General features: G+C 35.1%; 2 protein-coding genes across 2 annotated transcripts; one reads left to right on the forward strand and one right to left on the reverse strand.

The window, feature by feature from the left end:
* Nucleotides 1–522: 522 nt before the first annotated feature.
* LOC135471216 (F-box/WD repeat-containing protein 9-like) lies at nucleotides 523–7,578 on the forward strand. Its single transcript, XM_064750340.1, is given in 10 exon segments — nucleotides 523–771; nucleotides 774–890; nucleotides 1,893–2,020; nucleotides 2,022–2,033; nucleotides 2,407–2,532; nucleotides 3,860–3,972; nucleotides 4,380–4,614; nucleotides 5,036–5,149; nucleotides 5,891–6,046; nucleotides 6,241–7,578. Coding segments are annotated over 10 exon segments (1,380 nt in total). The 5' UTR covers nucleotides 523–536; the 3' UTR covers nucleotides 6,385–7,578.
* A 3,756-nt stretch (nucleotides 7,579–11,334) lies between these two features.
* On the reverse strand, nucleotides 11,335–20,868 carry LOC135470113 (ribitol-5-phosphate transferase FKTN-like). Its single transcript, XM_064748870.1, has 9 exons — nucleotides 20,753–20,868; nucleotides 18,654–18,861; nucleotides 17,743–17,766; nucleotides 17,059–17,235; nucleotides 15,836–16,140; nucleotides 15,137–15,381; nucleotides 14,571–14,704; nucleotides 12,863–12,993; nucleotides 11,335–11,975 (listed from the first exon to the last, which is right to left on the reverse strand). The coding sequence occupies exons 2-9, from the start codon at nucleotides 18,828–18,830 to the stop codon at nucleotides 11,717–11,719; spliced, it is 1,452 nt and encodes a 483-aa protein (XP_064604940.1). The 5' UTR covers nucleotides 18,831–18,861; nucleotides 20,753–20,868; the 3' UTR covers nucleotides 11,335–11,716.
* Nucleotides 20,869–21,008: the final 140 nt, after the last annotated feature.

A 21,008-nucleotide genomic window follows, 5' to 3' on the forward strand; every position in this document is an offset into this window, starting at 1 on the left:
TACAGCCTTCGCTGAAGCAGCAACCATTCACCAAAAAGGAGAGCCTAATGGTGGATATCATTTGTTTTGAAATAGTCTGCCATGTTATGAGTTTCGATTTGGCTTACAAATACTGAGTGAAATATATGTGAGTATGTGTTATGTGTGAGGGTGGGCTGAGAGGTAAGAACCACAGAAGAAGCAGACATCGTTCAGAAAGAATTTTTTGGGAAAAAGGGGTATGTCTTTCCAAGATTGCTGCTATGGCTATAAAACTCCACCGTAAAGAAAGGAGTTGAAGTATGGTATCTTGGTGTCTGCATGACTGTCATCATTTGATTGAAAGCATTGATCAGTCAATCAGTCCACTTTTTTTGTGGAAAGGAATATATGTATGTAATAGCGCTACATACACCCCAGAATTTGAATAGATTGTTGAATTGTGCCCATGCTCTTAAGAGAATTCAAAGTTGCATGCAATGAGAACAGTAGGTTTGAAAGACTCGACAGTTAAATCTCTATGATTCATGTATTTCAGAGGCTGTATCTTGGTGGATATGTCAAGTTATGAGGAGAGAAATGATGATGACAACTTTTCTGCAGCATCTGGAGATGCAGTGCCTGCTGATGAGAGCTCTTATGCTCGAAGATTAGAGAGAAATGCTGCTGCTGGATTCAACAAGGGACATCTGTCCCAGGGATTTCTGTCTCCAGGGGCAGATAACTCTGAGGCTTGTCTCGAATCTTTACCTTTGGAGCTTCTCATGCACATTTGTTCTTACCTGGATGCAAAATTATAACAGACTCTTTAAGTCATGTAAGCCAACCATTTGAGGATATTCTCACTGTGGACAGTTACTGGAAAGCAAGGATATCAAGTCGCTGGCCAAAGATATACCCTGCTGTCCCAGGTACTGTAGCATGTTTTGTCCCTATGTCATTCATGATTCTCTATTGATATCGGCTGATCAGAGGTTAAAATTTTGACAAACAATTGTCATAACTGCAGGGCATGCCTCCATGGGGTACACATGTAAGAATCATGTTGGAGAAGAGCTACTTTAGTGTTAAGACATGTATGTCTTAAAGACAAAGTTAAATGATAAGGATCGAGATAGTCGGAATTGCTTTCTTAAATTGTAGGAAAAAACGCATTTTATTAAGCCGTTGTTGTTAGTTCAGCAGGATAATATGGAAACGAGTTTTCTGCCGTTTCCAATTTTACCAGGTGAGACATCATGCAAGAACACTTGACGTCACCCATCATTGACTTATAGCAACAAATGACATCGTACTTTTAAACAAGCATGACATCATTCCAACGTAACTGCCTTACATGATGTCATATCAGCCTGATTCATCGTCATTGAAAGAATATTTAGTACATCACATCAGGAAAATTTTACGGAAACTGCCGAAGATTTTATTTCTTTAGGACTCAAAGATAACAAAATTCTTTATTCATTTGATTGGTGTTTCATGCCATACTCAAGAATATTTCACTTATATGACGGCAGCCAGCGTTAAGAAACTGAGCATAGCCAAGGCATTACCCATGAACATCCACAGGTTGCTGCCAGACCTTCCCACATAAGGCCAGAGATGATGCCAACATGAACTGGACTTGAACTCACAGCGACTGCATTGGCTCCTGTTTCATTGCACTTTGCTGGTGTACTAACCCCCTCTAGCCATATCAGCTACTTCACTAACTTGCCAAGTGTAGAGTAAACCATATTCAGGTACATACATGTATACGTGTGTATCAAATCTTTTGAAGTGATAGAATGTTTTTAATAGATAAAGAGATGACATTTTACACTACTTCCATTAGTAAGTGCAGACAGTGGTGTACTCTTTATTCTCAAGTTGAATTAATTTATACCACTTTTCACGTCTATTTGTATATGCAGTGGAGAGCTTTGATTGGAAACAAGCATGCATAGAGAGAGAGGAAACCTACCGTATTTGGTGTAAACCAGAGGAGCATTTAGAACAGTTTTCATATGATGTGGGTATCTTTGCTCCAGTAGACTGTGTTTCATATTCTCAAGGTTTGTATTTTTTGTTCTATGGATTGATGTTAGACCCTTGCCCTGACACACCGTATCCCACAAATGACATTAGCAAGCCATTTACCAAGACTTGAGGAAAATAAATTGCAGCATGGATAATACATGTATATGAAATATATTTTATACGGTTATGGCTTATTGCTCTAACACAGTTTCTTGTTGAAGAACACCAACCTTTGACCTTGTAGTTGTGGTGTTCGAATATAGTTCTTACTTGATAGGCTACCACTTTAGTTAAGGACACATAAAACACTTTGGTTTTATTTCTTAAGGTGTCTCTATGGAATTAATTAACTAAGCTGAATTAATTGATCATATACTTTATTCTTAAGCAGTTTTCTTTATTCCTTAGGACCAGAAAATATTTGCATCTGGCTCACGAGACCGCTACCTCAATATCGTTGATGCAGACAAGCTGGAATATGGAAATCCAGCCTCTATGAAAGCTGCCAATCTCCATTCTGCTGTTGCTCACAAAGTAAGAAAAAGGAAACTTTTGTTAAGTAACTTCTCGATAGATCTTACAAAAACAATTTTGTGAGTTACTGATGTATAGTTACACTTTCAAGATTGTCTTTCTTGATTTTAGTTACATTTAAGGTTGACATTCCTGTTTGACATTCTTTCGTTCTACAGAGGCTTGACAAAACTCGCTCAGCAATTAACACTTTTATTTTTACAAACAATGACCAAATATGACACAGACTGACCTGAACAAGTTCATGTAAAGAATTTTAAAACATGATGGTGAAGAAGTGTGACAGCAACAAAACTCTGCCGAGCGATCCCCTATGGGGAATAGACTTACTTAGCAAAAACATAATCATCTAGGAACCTAAAGCAGTTGTAAATTGCTCAATAAATGCAAATTTGAAGATTTTCCATTATACAGGATTTTCCACTATAGGATGTACACAAGATCAAAGGTCACTGCTTTCACACATCACAATTGAACATTAAATATTTCAATTAAGGAATCAGAGTTTCAGGAACAGTGAACAGTGTGAATATATGGGTTTAAAGAGTCATGCGAAAATGTACTGGAATTCTATTGGTGATGACATCTTAGTCACAAGTGGAAAGATCCCGTGGCAGATTATATGACATCGCACATTTTTGTTCAGTCACACTCTCAAGCACTCACAAAATAGATTTGTGCACAGGCTCATACTTTCTCTCACTAGTGGTCAGTGGGTTTCTGTATCACAGACAATATTTAATGTTTTCACTGTCTTACCAGTGGGCAACATACCTCAGGCGTGTGATATGTAATGATTCCTATCTGGTTGCATCATTTATTACCTGCTAACAAAAACATTTCTCCCGGCAGTGTATGTCACCTATGATTTGTAGTTGCCATTGGCTGATTAGATGGATTCAGATATTGACAATCATATACCTGCCAGAGCTGCAGGTCACTCATAATATAAATCGCATTGAGAGTTCAAATACACCCTGCACAGCTGAATTGCTACATTCCATGGCACATCGTTTTGAAGGCATGCCACTATGTCAGCTGTCTGGAGTGAACATAACTTGCATGGTTTTTCTTAGTTCAGCTTTATATATATGCAGGAATGTTTGGTTGTTCAGGGTTAGAATTTCAACACAAATCCTCACCAATGCACGAAATTCTAACCCTGCTATTTGATAAATATTATAGTAATGTCTTGTTACTTGTATCTGGAAGAGTCTGTGAGGAATTAAACCCATGGTGTGAAATCACGCCAAGGGATTAAATCACCACATATACTCTTCTTAGGAAGCGGATAACTTATCGTGTACTTTCTACTTCTGATGTGCAGGGTTGGATATGGTCTTTGGCTTCGCTGGATGATATGCTGTGCACTGGATCATGGGATACCTATATCAAACTCTGGGATCTTCAAGCTGGCTGCTCCCTGGTCTCTCAGTTCAAGTGAGCAAATAATTGGCATGTTTTTGTGGATACATAATCTCTGTCTAAAAAGTCAAGTTTGCATTTTAGTTCTGTAGCAGTAGAGATCCTGGACACCGTTACACAAAGCAATGGGATACTGGCAGTTCAAAGTCATGAAAGCTTGGAAACTTTCTTCGGTGAAAGTGAAGGCCTGATATTTAACTTTCATAATTTTTTTTATGTAACTTCCCCTTTCTGTTAGTACATGTATTTGTTACATCTGCTATGTTCATGTCTTTTCTTTTGTCTATCTTCTTCATATCATGTGGCAAAGGGAACTTTGTTATTTTCCAGGTAAAAAAAAAACTGTTTTATTTTCAACTTCAATACTGTTAATGGTTGTTTTGATAAAATAAAAAATGATAATATATCATTTACTGTTTCAGGTGTAATTCTGCCCTGTTAAAGCTCCACATAGAGCCTGGACTGATCATGGCTGGGGGTTATGACAAATGCTTGTACATGCTTGATCCTCGGGATGGAAAGATCAAAAAGAGACGATCTCATCGACAGGCGGTCCTGTGCTTGGCAGTGGATGACCACTTTATTGTAACTGGTAGTGAAGATAAAACACTGTGTATCTTTGATCGTCGGGCTGACACTGTAATGAAAACCATTCCCGTGAGTTTTACCTGAACGTTATGATTTTATAATTTCTTAGTAACGCTTTCCACGTCATTTACCATATTTAAGGCATATTTTATATCTAATCAAAAAATTATTGTTGTTATGATGCTATAAGGAAAGTTACACCTCACAATGTGTCATTTTCTTATGAAACATTAATTGTGTCCAGTTAACAAAATATGCTGCTTAATGTTTAAAGTATAATATACATGTAGCTGTGTATCCATTATATTTTTGTGAAAACATATAATTATCGGCAAGGTCTACAAATAACATAACAAATGATCGTCTTTCTCAGTTACCTTATTTTAATGGCATTGTTATTATCTTTATTACATGTTATTTTCTAGAAATAAAGAAGTACCGTACTGAAGCAGTAGGAGAATAAATACTATATATGTTGTGTGTTTCTCAGATGGAAAGTTATCCGATGTGCCTAAGCTATGGAGAAAACCAACTGTGGGTAGGAGACAAAACAGGCCTCATCCATCTGTTTGATACGCACAGTGGTGCATTTGAACTAGTCCAGGTAAATGGTCACATTTCCTGAAGCCTACTAATATTTATTATATTTGTATTTTGGGATGCTTTATAACATTAAGTATTTTATATTTTGGCAGTTTAGTCAAATGAAACTTGGACAAACTTTATTTCGTGAGCCATGTTCACACGATGCAGTTTGTGCTAGTTTGTTGTGAAATATCCTTTCTCCTAATGTCATTTGACATGTCGATTTAACAAATTGCGCTGTGTGAACTCGAGGTAAAGGCAAAGAAAACACTAACATGAAGTATATGTGACATGGGATATCATTAAATACAATCCGTAAAAATAGGTTGATCTATTTTATTTTTCAACTTGGAAAAATGCATTTGAAATTTGAAATTTTATGGTGACCATTTCTTACAATATTGGGATGAATGATCTGGTTTTTGCCACTTAATAAATATTAAACCATTAAATTTCATCATTCAAAATGCCTGTACCGAATGGATGTTGAAATGAGCTGCTTCTAGAAACCGAACACATGGATATCAAATGACATCAGTGATATCCTCTGGGTCACTAATATTTTAAACCATTAACTTGATAGGAAAAATTCTAAAAAATAAATCTGTTTTTTGGGGTGCAGTATTTAATGTTCCTTCATCTGACATATACCTTTTATATGTTTTATTGTTTTCTATACCTTTAACCAAAGTTGTTTCCAGAACCTGCATCATGTGTATCCTAATACAGACAATTGTTAAGTGTACATTTTAATTTACAGACATGTGACGTTGGACACAAGAATAGAGTGACAGCGATACAGCACACCACTGGGGCAATGTTCACATGCTCCACTGATAAGACACTGAAGGTTTTAGAACCCAACCAAAACCCCGGTGTGATTACAACCTTGCAAGGAGAGGGAGAACTGGCAGGAGTAAGTCCATAGCGTGTCTTTATGGGTTACTTGAGTATGTATCATTACACTGCTTTCAAATCAACTTAATTGTGCAACTTCCTACTAGATGTATTTTGCATAAAAATAAGTAAGAAACCCCCAGAAAATGTTTGACAAACTGAAAATGTTGCATATTTGAAGTACCTAGAAGTTTAGATGTATTGTCATTTCAGCTTCATTATAAAAATGGAATCCTGGTCAGTGCTGGTGATGGGATTTCTGTAGGCGTGTGGAGACCAAAGGTCACCAAGGAAATGCAGTCATGTGACCAGTCAGAAACCAATCAGGACCAATCTCATGACAATGATGACCAATGAGAAAATGTGCAATCTGAGGATGTTCCACAGAACAACATTTCAACTTGATGACAACTAATTCTTATGACATTCAAGGAGCAAAGGCTGGTCATCTTAAAAAAATCTCAAATTGATACTAAAGCAACATGTTATTTTGAAATCATGCTAATCTACTGTGATAATTTTTTTTAAATTTCAAAAGTATCAAATATAACTTATATCCAAAATAACTTGTGGTGAAATTAAATTGTCAATAAACATAATACACACATTTGTGAATTATGATTTATGTAATGAAATGAGTCCTATTGTGCCCTGTTAGTGTAACATTCACATGTGATCTCAATCTTGTAAATTCAAAGTTAAAGTACTTTGCAATTTCTTTAACTTTTGATGGGTAATGGTTTACACTAGTAAACTAAATTTATGAGCTGTTGGATTCCAGACTATTGTACAAAAATTTAGTTGTTTTTCGAGTGAGTTCTTGACCTCTTGGCAGCCTATATATTTTGACAATATTTAGCAGCATTAGTATGTCAGATTTGGTGTTGTCAGAGAAGTTAAATTTGTCAAAAATAAATTCTTGCCCATTTTCTTCACAGTAAATTCACTCTTTGAGATTATGTCATGTATGACAAGAAGGTATACATGTACAAGAAGTATTTGTACAAGTACTATATATTATTTTCATTGGCAATAAGAAGGGATTCTGTGTGTATACAACATTGAAATTGAAATGGTTTTTTACTGTCCAGATATGTGTTTGTTGCAGTTATTTCCCTTGTTTGTTTTACATCTACAGTGTCGGTGCATTATGTCAAGGTACGGCATTCTTAAAAGGACAATACTCTGTTGAAATCTCCAACACAAAAGAAAAAAAAAACGGTTCACTTCAGTTATTTAGATTGTGTGTGTGATATATATTGTTATTTACACACACATATATATATATATATGTTTTTTTCATGTCTTTGATTTTTTTCCAATAAATATGTAGATACCAAGGTTATGGTGGTGGTTATGTGGTTGTTACATGATGTCAAGCTGAATAAGATACAGATTTGATTTGTATCACTCAGTTAAAATTATATGCCATTACAAATTGGTTGAAACTGCTCAAATTGATCTGAAACTTTTCACGCTGTAGCCATGTACATTTGCCATGTATCAGTTCAGTATGATGAACGACTTTGAATAAAACTTCATAAAACTGTGTACAGCATAACATAGATGGCCTTGATTTTATCAAAAATCGACACATTGTGCCAAATCAGAACCATTCTGAAAAAGTCTGGAAATCTTCGAAACAGAATAAAATTATAAATTACCATAATTCTGTTGACATGATTAAGCAGCCTGAAGCTCAGCCTAGACCCTTTGTCATGGTGAAGGCATTGAGAACCAAGTTTCATTTCGATAAAAAAGGTCAATAAAATTGTTTCAGACTCACTGGAGGATATGGTGCAAACCTGAAATCCACCAAGGTGCACACAGAGGCCTAATGGTGTTATCCCAGCCAATACACACTTAGAAATCAGCATTTTTAGCAAACTTTCAACTTAAAAAATTTGGGGTAACATTAATGTTCTATAACTGCTGAAAATTTTAAAGAGAGGTAACTGGCATAACATGTACATGTGTGTCTAACATGGGCAGTTGGGAGTCTGATCTGGCTTATAAGGTAGGGCATTAATTGGTGACCATCAGCCTGATTTCAAAATTAATGCAACACAATCATCAAAATCTTGTGATGTGGATCCCAAATTTGACGTGTTCAAAGCAGAATTTATCCTTGTCTCTGGAGTTCAATAGACATAAACTTTGATTGTTATTTTTATAGACAATTTTAATATTGAGATAAATTAATTGTTCAGTTTTTCTCCTCTTTAACATGAATATATGATGACATGGTTCTTATATAAATTAAAAAAAAAAAAAAATACCAAATTAGAGCCAGATCCAGGTGTATACAGTGGTAGAATTTATATCTTGAAGGTTCCAAACTGAAGTTCTGAAATAAGACTACAGTATGTATCAAAATTACACATAACCAATTGAAGAAAAAATAATTTAAAAAAAGGCATTGGTGTCTATCGACAAATTTTTTATTTATAAATTATGCTTCCATTCTATTTATTTTGGTAGGCCATCTTGTAGGCCTACAATTCAAATCCAATACAATGTCTAACACCTGTGAGAGGAATGTTTACATCCTTGTGCAACAACGTACAATTACGTTGTCATATTTGTACAAAATATTTCCTATATTTGAAGATACTATGAGAACAATGCCTTTATATGATATATGAAACATTGTTTTCAATAAAACCATGCATGCGAAAAAAATCATTATCCTTTAAAAAACTGATTCATAAGAAGTAAATACCAGTAATATGTACATGTGTTAGCTAAAATAGATTTTCCAGTAAAGGTAAAGGTTGATCTGAGATCAGTTTTCTTCTTCCCAGGGTCTGGTTTAAAGACGCACTCTTAATGTTACATCCATGGTAACCAGTACTATAAGCATCAAGTCATCGTGGCAGTTGCGAGCTCGTACCCTTAAGAGAGCTTCGTGAAACTGGGCCCAGAATGGTTTTCATTAATACAGATATGTACCATTTACTAACCTGCAACTCAGCCCGTTGTTAGCTTTGAGGACAGTGAAGGTGACAGGAGTGAGTTACAGGTTTGTGAATGTAATGATTCAGAGTGGTTATCTATGTGGAATCTAAGCTGGGAATATGGTCAACAGTCCTCAGAGCTACATTAAAGAGCTTACTTTAACTATAAAGTATAGTGTTAATTGGGTAGAATCGTAGGTTTCCACACCTGTAACAAGCATTCAGAGTGTGTAGAATTCGTACACAGGCAATCAGACCGATAATAAGCCAATTATTAGAGAGTCCTAAGCCCACCAAGTTCCCGGCAGCTCTGCAATTGGGGACATTTGGGGATACTTTTTAAATGCTTTCTTGGACCAATGTATATAAACTGGTATGAATGGAGCCTTACACCTGAAGAAACCTAAAAACTGTCAGAGCTAACACTGTCTACTTCCCCTAAAGCTTGCGAGCCAGGGTTCTTGTCCTATATTGTGTAACCATGTAAAACATATATATGATATCAAGTTTTCAAACAATACTAGGGCTGAAAAATGGTTTGTGCTGATAATGACATACAAATCTTGGTTATATGTGTATATAATGTAGATACCCATACATTAAATGTCAAAAATACAGCCACATGATCATTAATTATTACCTGTCAAAAAATAACCATAGCAACCCAGATACTGGCTTCTACCCTATACAACCTTTTCAAAAGCAGTGTATAAAGCATGTTGTGAAGGCATTTCCATGCCTAGACAAAATATATTGATAAACATGATGTTAGCTAACTCACCAAACGTAAAGAAATGTCATGATTAGAACATTAAGCAGAATAAATTGCATTCAAAGTTGCTCCTAACCAGGCAAAATGCTTAGATTTGGTCACAAGGCCACCAAAGAGCTTGCATTTAGGAGTCACGTGAATGCATAACTTCTATTCAATGCTATTCAAGTACTAAAGTGGTGAATTTTAATTATCCATGCCTGTGTATATTAAGTACCTTCAAGCAATGGAGCTTCCCCCTTGTGTCATTGTGCTTTACATGCATCTAAACCTTCAGATGTATTTTTGAGATATCACCCCAAACATTTACTTTAATACTGATTTTAATTAATTAATATGCACAAGCCATCATGTTATTGTGCTCTACATGGGCGCAAATCCTGAGCTCAACATATGAAATATTTTTTGCGATATCATCCCAAAAACTTTGTTTACCATTTTTTTTCCCTGTTACTGAACACCTGGGGTATGTCATTAGCTACATCTATGCATTGTACAGGGAATCTAAATATTATGAGAACAGCTGACAATACATCTAAATTTAAAATTTCCCTGTGTGAGAGATGAAGACAAGTCTATAACGCTGAATTGAATATATGGACCAAGGCATCAGGTATTAACACTGGATATCTTATTTTGACATGTAGTACTGCTAGTCATTCAGCACTGATTCCATATCCCTCAGAGTATTTTGGTACAGTTATGCATTTTGTCTATTTATTTTATTCATTTCATTGTCATACTCAAGAAAATTTCACTAACACAACGGCGGCTAACCTTATCATGGGAGAAAACCAGGGGAAACCCACTATCATCCACAGATTGTTGGCAGACCTTCCAAGCATGAGCATGAACTGCCTTAAGTCTGTTGTTTACCCTGGAAACTCTGGCTTCATCTTATCACAACAATGAAAGCCATGTTATAGCCAATAAAATAAATAAATAAATTTAAACCCACTGATCAATTATCTTATTAATGTTGTGAAACATATACAAACTTGATCTTATTTGTAAAGTTTATTACATGTATCTCTTTCACACATTCTACCTAACTACATGTAGTTTTCTTTGGCCTAGAGTAGATCATTTAATAAACATGTGCCAAAGCTTTGGGACTGATTCCATAAAGCAATTTTCACTTACCTGTACTGAAATTCTTCAACCTTTCCCCATGTTTGTAAGGTTTTTTATTCAAGCATATTCTAAGAATATTATTCTGTGTGGACTGATAAAATTATACATGTGCTTTTTGTGACGTCCTGAAATTTGTCCACCCAACCAATGCTGTGCAGTTTCGGAAAGCAAATGAAGAGGCATAAATCTCACTGAAATTTGCACTGTCAAATGCAAAAAGGTTCAGGAATTAGGGCGTAAGTATTAATTAAAGCTTACATAGATGATGATCATATTTTGAAAGATTAGTATTAACATAACACTTTTCTATGTATTAACAATTTTATATCCTGATTCAAATATAAAAATCATGTTTCAAATACTGACTAATAAGTTAAAAATGCATTTTTAAACTGAAGGGCTGGAAAATGTCTCTGAATGAATTGATCTGCTTGGCTTAATTGATCTGCTTGGCTTAATTGATCAAAAGTTTTCTAGTGAGATTTACCACCACTGTCTACCATGTACAACATGAAAACACAAAAATGACAGTGACTGGAAAAACCTGTTCAAACCTACAACATGGTTTTCCACATATTACAATCCTTCGTGTTGTTTCCAATAAAACAATTTATTTGGTAGGATGTGTAGGTTTCACCTTACCAAACTCTTTTCTAACAAACGATACACAAAAGGCTAAAGGGAATAAATATTCAAATATAGAAGTTGTCCTAGATATAATTGTCAGTTATATATAAAAAAGTACCACATACAAGCACAACATAATATCCATTCACTTCCATCAATCATTCTCATCCACAGTTCTCCATGTGAAGGAAATGATATTTCAACCCTTCAACTTCAAACCAATATCATCTTTCTGATCCACATTGTCATAAATTTGAATCACTTTGTCCCATTCATCATCTGGCCAAACTCCATTTTCTCGAACATTTGGAGGGCTTTTTTTCCAGTCCCAAGATGTCACAGGTTTCATCCAGTTTTTACCATAGTTAGCCTCCACATAACTCTCAGTTTCACATGGCACCCGGAATTTCATTTGAAGCAACTCCGTCCAACACAAAGAGAACTTGGGGAAAATGTACCTATTAAAAAACAAGAACTGATATTATCACACTGAAATGGTTCTTGAGTGAGTGAGTGCTTGGGGTTTAACATCGTACTCAACAATTTTTCAGTCATATGACAACGAAGGAATGCTGTTTCACTGAGACGCCTTAAAGAAGGCAAGTAAGCCACCCAGCCCGAGCCATTATACTGATATGGGTCAACCAGTCATTCCACTATTCCCTTCATGCTGAAGGGTGTAAGCGAGGAAGTTAGAACTTCTTGTTTTAAGATCTTAGGTGTGACTCGACCCAGGATTGACCCTGGATCTACCTCCTCCCGAAGAGGACATTCTACCAACTGTGCTGTCGGGGCCGGTGAAATGGTTTATTGAAAAATCTTAAGAATTTATGCAGGTGTTTAAATCAGGTAAATGGGATGTCCATAGATGTGTGTATTCAATGGTTTCGCTGCTCTCCCATTTGTGAGCTGGCCATTAATTTGTCTTCTATTGGTAAGATTTTTTGCTGGTTCATAAGCATCACAAGCACATATTAAATAGAGAGTAGTATGCCATGCTCTCTTCATATTTTTACTCATCTACCTACCATACTCCAAAGCTAGATTTATTTATTAATTTATCTGATTGGTGTTTTACGCTATACTCAAGAATTTTCTCCAATGCTAGATGAAGCACGAAAGAGGCACCTCCAGAGGTATATAATAACCACCAATCAGTTGTAACAATGTTTTTTTTTGGGTCGTCCACTTTTAAATTTTTTTTCTCACCACATAAAACATGCAATGCTACCATCCTTAATAAGAATTATATTTGCAAATGTGATCATTACAGGAAACATTTCTGAAAGGCAGAGAGCTTAAAGTAGGTTTTAGAACGAGCTTAATGACTTGAAAATCCACTTACTTGTATTTCTTGCCTGTGTCATATTCGGTTCCACCATTCCACAGATAATCTGGCTCCTCATAAAAGAAAAACAAGTCCAGCTTGATCCCAGTCTTAACATGAATGAATGATAGCTCGTAGCTATCAGATATCTATCAGAGAGAAAAAACAAACAGGGTTAAACAAGGATACTAGAACCCCTCTTAAGTAAAATTCTGCAGTTTGCCATATAAAATCCAAAATGTTAATCAAATAGTAACATGTACATGTATATACGTGTACACATATATAGTTGAATTTCTGAAAGCTACAGCACTGCTGATTTCAAAAATGATTTTGAAGTTTATCTAACTTTCTTATTGGTGAATATGAAAGGGTAATTGTTGTTTTTCAAAACATTATTTTTTGGCCAATTTTTTGGCCAATTTTTTAACATTTTCACAATTTTATTGTCCAAGTGCATAGATGACTTTTAAATCTAAAAAACAATCCCATGGGTTTATGAAAATTATTCATCTTGATTTTTCAGAGAAAGTTAAAAATTTCAAAAGTTTTGAAAACTTTAATATTCATTAAAATCAGACAAGACATAAACAATTTTGTGGAACCATTTATTAGCTACATTACTGAGCTACCTTACACTGTAATTCATCAACTTTTTCATATATGAAAGAGCAACCCTCAGTGTAATTTAAGAACCATTTTAACTTGCTTTTGGAGCCAAATTAGAAACCTGAATAAAGATCTTGTAAATATGTGAAAAGATTGCAGAATTACAGTACATGTATGCCAAATTTCCAAGAATTATGAAAAATACATGTAAATAAGAAATATTCCACCATACAACTGGCTCAAAAACAGAAAGTGAGAAAACTAACAAACTGCATTGAGGAATCTCATGTGTGACAAAATAGGCTGTCAAAATGTGAGGTCAATCTATTTGCATAAAAATTATAATGCTCCATGAAAGTGCAAATTATCGTTTCATCTTTCTGAGCAAAATCTGCTGGCACGGGCATATAAACCGCTATTAAACCCGATGGCATCCTGGTGTAGAGATTACAAAAACTGCCAAATTTTACAGCTGAGGGGTTCTATGGTATTCTTAATAAATTTTCTTAAGTCTTACCATCATCAATATTAACAAACTGGTAATACTCAAGGCAATTACATGTAACAAGACATCCCAGACTTTACATGGAAGTTCAACACAAAGCCAGCGCAGCATTTAGGGACACATGGAAAAATTGCAAACAATCAGTCCTTTGGTCATTTCACCACAATTATATTTCAGTCAATTTACATGACATTGTAGTACAACATAAAATGTAGACTGAAACATTACTACTGCTCTACAACATTGAGCATTACCATAAGACCAATTTTAATTGTTGTTTTATAAATAACAGAGTAAGTTTTTTTTTAATGTCATAGGTGGATATAAATATAAAACTTGAAAAATCATCTAATTTGTGGGAAAATATAAACTATCTTGGCAATGTTTCCTCTCAGAGAGATATTTACATGAAATATTTTTCAGAAAGCCTTGAAAACAGAGAAATCATAAAAACATCAACATTGGACAAGATAAAAAAAACATGATTACCAGTTTTACTTTTGATCCATTTTTACCTTTTTTTATAGTGTCGGCACACCAGAAAAAAATAAATTTAGTTTAGCCTGCAGCGCATTCATAATATCTGTTGTGGACAAATTGTCATTGACGCACCTTTCCAAAGAGATGCTTGAGTGTAAATCCAGCTCCTTGAAATGCTGGAATTATCCGGTCATCATTATCCTGTATACCCACCCCAAAATCAATATCTTGGCTGTATGGAATGATGCCACACTGGCGGAACCAACCTAGAACAAAACAAACAAATGGATTAAGAGAATTTATACATGATGCCACATATGTAACACATCCCACTGGTTTTCAAACTTGATCTAGCGTTTCACAAAGTGAACCTGCACAAAATTTTTTTATTATCATCAACCAATATTTAGAGAAATTGTTGCACAGACGGCTAAGCCTGACAGCTGGATTGACAATTAGATGGACCCAGATTAATATCCCTAACTTTCACAGAGGCATGGGATAACAATGGATTTAATCAGTTTATCAGGAAACAGAAATGTACTGGTACAACATAAAATGGAGCCCCTAAAATACAGATTGTATCACTCATAATGTCATGGGCACGGGTTCACATCCCTATCAATTTACACCAAAAGGATATATTTCACAATGGCTATAACTCTGGCTTTCACTGCCATGACACATCGCTATCTTACCTAAGCAATTGCCACTGCTTAGCCAAAACGGTACCTCCAGTTTATTCAGAACTTCTCTCCCTTTCAACATCACGGTGACTGCTTTTTTCACAAATTCATTATCAGTCGGTTGTTTGTACAGTTTGTAAAATTCCCTTGCACGAGTATAATTGCAGTCTAAAAAGGTTGCATCAAATGTCTGGGTCATCAAGTTTTCTGGCACTTTCAGATTATACCCACGCTCTTTTACATTAACAGTCAGTAACCTGAAATTAAAGAACAATACCGTTGATTGCAACTTCATTTACAGTTGCAGTTTCATGCATTAAATATGCGATATATAACACAAGTACATTAAGATTCTAGGTTAAAATTAGTCTGCATCCACAATTTTCATACTTTCAGGACTCATATTTTATGCTGCAGTCTTTGATGTCTGCTATTAAAAGAAAGGGTAAGTTGTTAAAAGTAATGTAATATTGATGTTAGTCAGGCGCTAAATCTTAATACCCATTTCATAAATGCAGGGTGTCATGTATGTTACGTATTAAGAATAATGCCTTATGAATATGCTTGAATAAACAACTTGCAAACATGTGAAAAAGTTGAAGAATTACAGTATGTATATGTACAACCTGAACTCAGATATCTGCATCTTGCAATATAAACTCTGCACAAAGAACTAAAAAACTTTTCGATCAAAATCAGAAGTATCCCCACCTTTGGTAAACTCCTGAAGTAGTTCCAAAACTTAAGTCTTCTAGCTGCAATGATTGTGTCACCCATTTGGGCAAATCTGAGTCCCATCTGATGTCACTGTGCCAAAAGTAGCTTTCCTCATCATCTTTTCTTTCATACAAGAAAACAACTTGGATGATATGGCTGCTTGGAATCCTTCTTTGTATGAAGTAATGTGTTGTGATGTTGGGTGTATTCAAACTGGTTACTGATTCAAGCCTAGGGTCTGGGACTTTGACCTCATGAACACGCAAGCCAGCCATGATGAATAGATCTGGAGATATTTTCTGTGACAATAAAAAACAAAAGGTGAAGGCTTCAGCATCATTTAAGCTTTGCCATCTATATAACAGGCATTTGGTATCTTAATGATTGCATAAGTATATATACATGTGTATTCTGTTACGTAAACCACACATAAAACAGTATTTTATGCTTTAAAGACAGGAGACACACAGGTACTTCTAGGTTACTTTTGTTAAATGTTAGCATATTTTATCTTTGTCATATAAATAATTTTGGAGGAGATCAGTGTTTAGATCGCAAAATATAAATTGTTTTGTAATCAAAGTGGTATATAATAATAACAACGTATGCATTAAATATGCCATAAAATATCACTTATGGAATTCATGAAAAGTAGTGCTTTCTGTACCCTAGGTTTAGTTTGTTCTAACACCAGTCAGATAGTTGAGCAAATAAAGTAGATTGTGAATGATGTTAAAACAACTATTGGGGAAGAGGGTACGGAATGGTATCACCAAGCCTGTGCACATAACTAACTGGAAGGCCCTACACCTAAAATGTTACTATATTTATTACAGCTTGATTTGCATCTGATGCTACTTCGAAAAAACCCTAACTGTGATTTTGTTTTTTCTGCATTGTAAGCCTGAACAATGAACATTTTATTAGCAATAACATTGAAAGGTTACAGTTCAAGAATTATCACATCAGCCTGGTTTATCTAAATTCTAAATACTGTTTTAATGTCATGTTCTATGGAGAAAATACAAAGTGCTGTTTGTGGGGTTTTTTTTCTGAAATGGCATAAAAATAATGGTAAAGGTTGATTTCATTATTTTTCAGTCAAATGAAGACTCTCTATGAAATGTTCATATGTACATTTCACTAACATCAGCTAAAAACTAATTACAATGTTGAAATAGTAAATTACAGCTGCTTAAAATATTCAGACCACTCACATCTGTACTTTCTAAACCAATAGTGGTGTGATGACGTCCAAACTCATTGCATGTCTCACAGTAGAGAACATCTTCTGTAACACCGCCACGCAGGTAGGTACGCACAGCCTCTGGCTCAAGGATGGTGACAATCACACCCTGCTGAGAGCACACCTCCAGAAATAGAGTCAATACTTCCTAATATAAAAAAGAAAAGGAATGTGGTATATATGGTAAAGCTATACATGAACGTATGTGATTACTACAGGTAAAAAAAGAACAAGTACATTTAAATGCTTTAATATATGTTTTAATTTCTATGTATGTATAACATGCTAAGTACATCTAGTGACTATATCATATAAATTCACTTAAAAGTCTTCAGTAGTAACATAAGTAATTATTATTTAACAAGTATATATACTTTATTATTTATTTACATCTTTTAAAATACATGTTTATTTTTTGGAGTAAAGTAAATCAGCAGAGAAAAGCAAGAATAGTCTAACGGAGAAGTACTGACTATTTCAAAATAAAGACTGCTCCCCTGGTTAGTAGAAAGATGGTTGAAGTCAATTACCCATAGTAACTGTACAATTAGCTCTATAGTTTTATTAATATTACATACACAGTGTAATTCAATAAATCTAGATTCATCAAATCATACTTGAGAAAAGAACAGTTTTGAAGAAAAAAAAAACTCACCACATTGGATGAAAGTTTCTCATCCTATGGAAGAAAAAAATGAGTCATTAGATGGAGATTTGAATTCAATTTTACGTGTGTGTCTTTAGCTTTAATTCACCTACGTAAAACTGGGCAGAATTTCATGCAAGGATATTTGTTAAAAGACAGGATATGTTAAAACAAAATGAATAGTATAACTGAAACAAATCAATTCTCCAATTCCTCCATAAGCAAAACGATCAACCCTGTCTTTGTTCTAATCTTTGCCTTTAAACTGATGATGTATGTGAGCCACAAGTACGGAATCTCTGGTATGCATAATTCACAAACATATACTTAAACATTAATGTTATACAGTAATTGTGCAGAATTCAATTGGGAGCTGATTGGGAAGAACTTTTTCCATTCGAGAAAGATTTGGTTTGATTTTTGCTTCATGCCATGCTCAAGAATTTTTTTACTGAGGTGGTTATGGTTAGTTTTATGGGTGGAGAGAGCATGGTGTAAACCACCAACCTGTGGCAAGTTACTGACATATGTTCCTACATGTGAGGTACAGACTTATTGGTGGAAGACTACGGAACAAGACTGACCAAGAGCACTTCTAACACCTATTGTAAACAATGAGATTGAAAAACAATGACCACATGAACAGTGAGCATGCAACAGGAGAACAAATTCCCAGCACATGGCCTGGATTGAATCCCAAACTCATGTGCCTCAAGGATTTGGACTCGCACTGAGCAATGTTCAGCATGGTATAAAGGATATTATTCCATTTTTATAACAGTTTTGCTAGATGGTACATCTGGTGTACAAATGTGATTATTATTTGATCTGTACAGACTGATAAAAATTTAATATACTGTTTTGTGAAACAAGAAAATTAATGCAATGTCTAATTACAGTGCTTTGAGCAAAAAGTTTACCTGTTTCACAGTTAAAACCATGAAGAACTGTATTAAGAGATACACCAAGCTGAGACACAGCAAAATAAAGAGAAACTGGTATCGCCTCATCCCTAGTCGTCCTTTCACCCACTGAACCAATCGACCCACATCTTCACATGTGATGTGCCACCTTCTATGGTTACCAGATGTAGACATCACAGATCTATCAGCTTTTTTGTCACCATCTCTGCCAAATAAAAGTGTACCGTATATAATTATTTTCACAGCTTATGCACACACAACCCTCTTAATCTTAAAGTAAAAGAAAGCTAAAATATTAGTTCATATATTGGAATACTATGGTAAGCTTTATGAGCCATCCTTACAGTATCTATAAACTCTGACGTCACATTACCTTTTTTTCCTCCTTTTTAATACAAGAAAGGAATTTTAATTATGTCAGTAATTTTTTACATATGGGTAAAACAAGCTGTTCAAACATTCAGTGGCATGATTAGAGTTGGCAAAATTTCCTCTGACGTCAGAGTTCCTAAACTGTGATAGTATGGTTCATAAAGCACATCTTAGAATTCAAATGTTTGAATGCCTTTAACACTGTTCACAAAAATCTATAAAAATTAATGAAAGAATATTTATGCATAGTTTTAAGTGGTCTATTTAGTGATGTCTACTTCGTTTTTTAGGGGTCTTTTCTTTTAATGATAAACAACTTAATCAGAAGTAGCAGCAATACCAACAAATTCCCAAGTCTGAGTGACAGGTTGTTTTACATGTTTATGTAATAATACATATTAGAAAACAAAACATCTACATGTAAGATCCCCACATGCATAAAATAGGAAGCTGCTGACACTAAATTTTATGTCATGTATTAGAACAAATCGTTAAGTGTAAATCATGGTTTCCTATCTTGTTAACCTTCCTTTTAGTAATGCATCTAACACTAGCCGCAATAAATACCTTCATAACTTTACTACATCTGTTTAATTACTACATATCAAATGCAGATACAACTCACTGGACTCATTACACCATGCAACCACAGACAACAGATCTAACTGGTCCTAGCAAAGGTTAGCGATGCTGAAAATGTGGCCTCTCGGAAAAATCAGAATTCAGTGGCTTCAAAATAGCCAGTAAGAAATTTGTCACCTTTTTGACAGGCCATGTGATCATACAAATAATTTTTTTCCAATCATTATAATCCAAGTGATCCTGAATGAGGTTTACTCCACATATGGGAGTTTCTCACCATGCACCGATATGACCTTGCTTAACAGTGGTGACAGCATAAAAGCTCATGAGCTTTAGCTTTTCTGAGGACATAATGAATAAGATGAATTGATCGCAGGGGCTACAGAGACAGACAAAATCATTCTTCACCTTAAAGCAGGGCAAAACCTTTCATGTTTAGTCTAGATCCGTACAGTCAAGATAGGTGTATGCAATCATTTTTCCTCTTAACAGTTGATTTTAAATTTAAAGCCTTGAATCTGACCTAACTGCACCTACATGCTTTACTCGCAAGACACAGAGGTGAAAATATTGTAACATGGAAGTTAATATAAAAACCTTTTGGCAGCAACAGTTTGATGTTTTCCTAGAGTAAATGTAGGCTACCAGCATCAAAAGTGAAGCCAAACATGGGCAGTTCTAGAAAACATCAAGCCAGAGTTTTGATGTTTATCGTCAGGTTTTTTTTTCTAACAAGGAACATCAATGACCAAAAATTGAACTAAGAATACATCTTGGAACATTCTGAGCATAAGTTTGATGCAGCGATCGCCTACCGCAAGATTAAAGTAAAACGATGTGGTAGGGTAGACTATTATAAGGCTAGCCCTGGAATTGTGCTACCTTGACCAACAAATTGTCCCAATGGAGAAAAGGGAGCACAACAATGGAGCACAACAACTAAAGCTGAATAAGCTGAAAACAGATATCTAATCTTGTATCTAGCCATGAAACGTGACGTACAATGATCGAGGCTTTGCCAGTAAGACGGCAAACACGGAAGAAAAGTCTACGATGGCAATGTCATTCTGATAAGTTTGCCGAATCAGTGTACGTTTATAATCATTCATGTTCGGAAATCAGACTTGATGCATGCCATTTACCGTAGAATAGTTGTGCAGTTTTGTGCTTAAGTGGATGACAGGCTAGGTGTTTATCACAAACGCCGAATGCTGCCGAAATTTATCCTTTCACTTTTCGACACGGAGGCTGCCATTATTCTACTTCGCGCTGACTAAACTTAACCCAGTGAATGGATAATATTTTCTCTCAGTATATTAGCACAGATGTGAATTTTGGTTGGTAAATTTGATATGTTGATTATGTTAACATTTAAATACACAACAAATGTAATGTAAT

This window comes from Liolophura sinensis, chromosome 7, assembly GCF_032854445.1.
Source record: "Liolophura sinensis isolate JHLJ2023 chromosome 7, CUHK_Ljap_v2, whole genome shotgun sequence".
Classification (NCBI taxonomy): domain Eukaryota; kingdom Metazoa; phylum Mollusca; class Polyplacophora; order Chitonida; family Chitonidae; genus Liolophura; species Liolophura sinensis.

Bases quoted from the DNA above. Each gene is read 5' to 3' on its own strand.
- LOC135470113 (XM_064748870.1), bottom strand. From the start codon at position 18,830: ATGTCTACATCTGGTAACCATAGAAGGTGGCACATCACATGTGAAGAT. The intron at 16,141-17,058 runs GTGAGTGGTCTG...TTATTGTCACAG, and splicing joins TTGGTTTAGAAAGTACAGAT to AAAATATCTCCAGATCTATT. The intron at 14,705-15,136 runs GTAAGATAGCGA...GTTTTGTTCTAG, and splicing joins AAGCAGTGGCAATTGCTTAG to GTTGGTTCCGCCAGTGTGGC.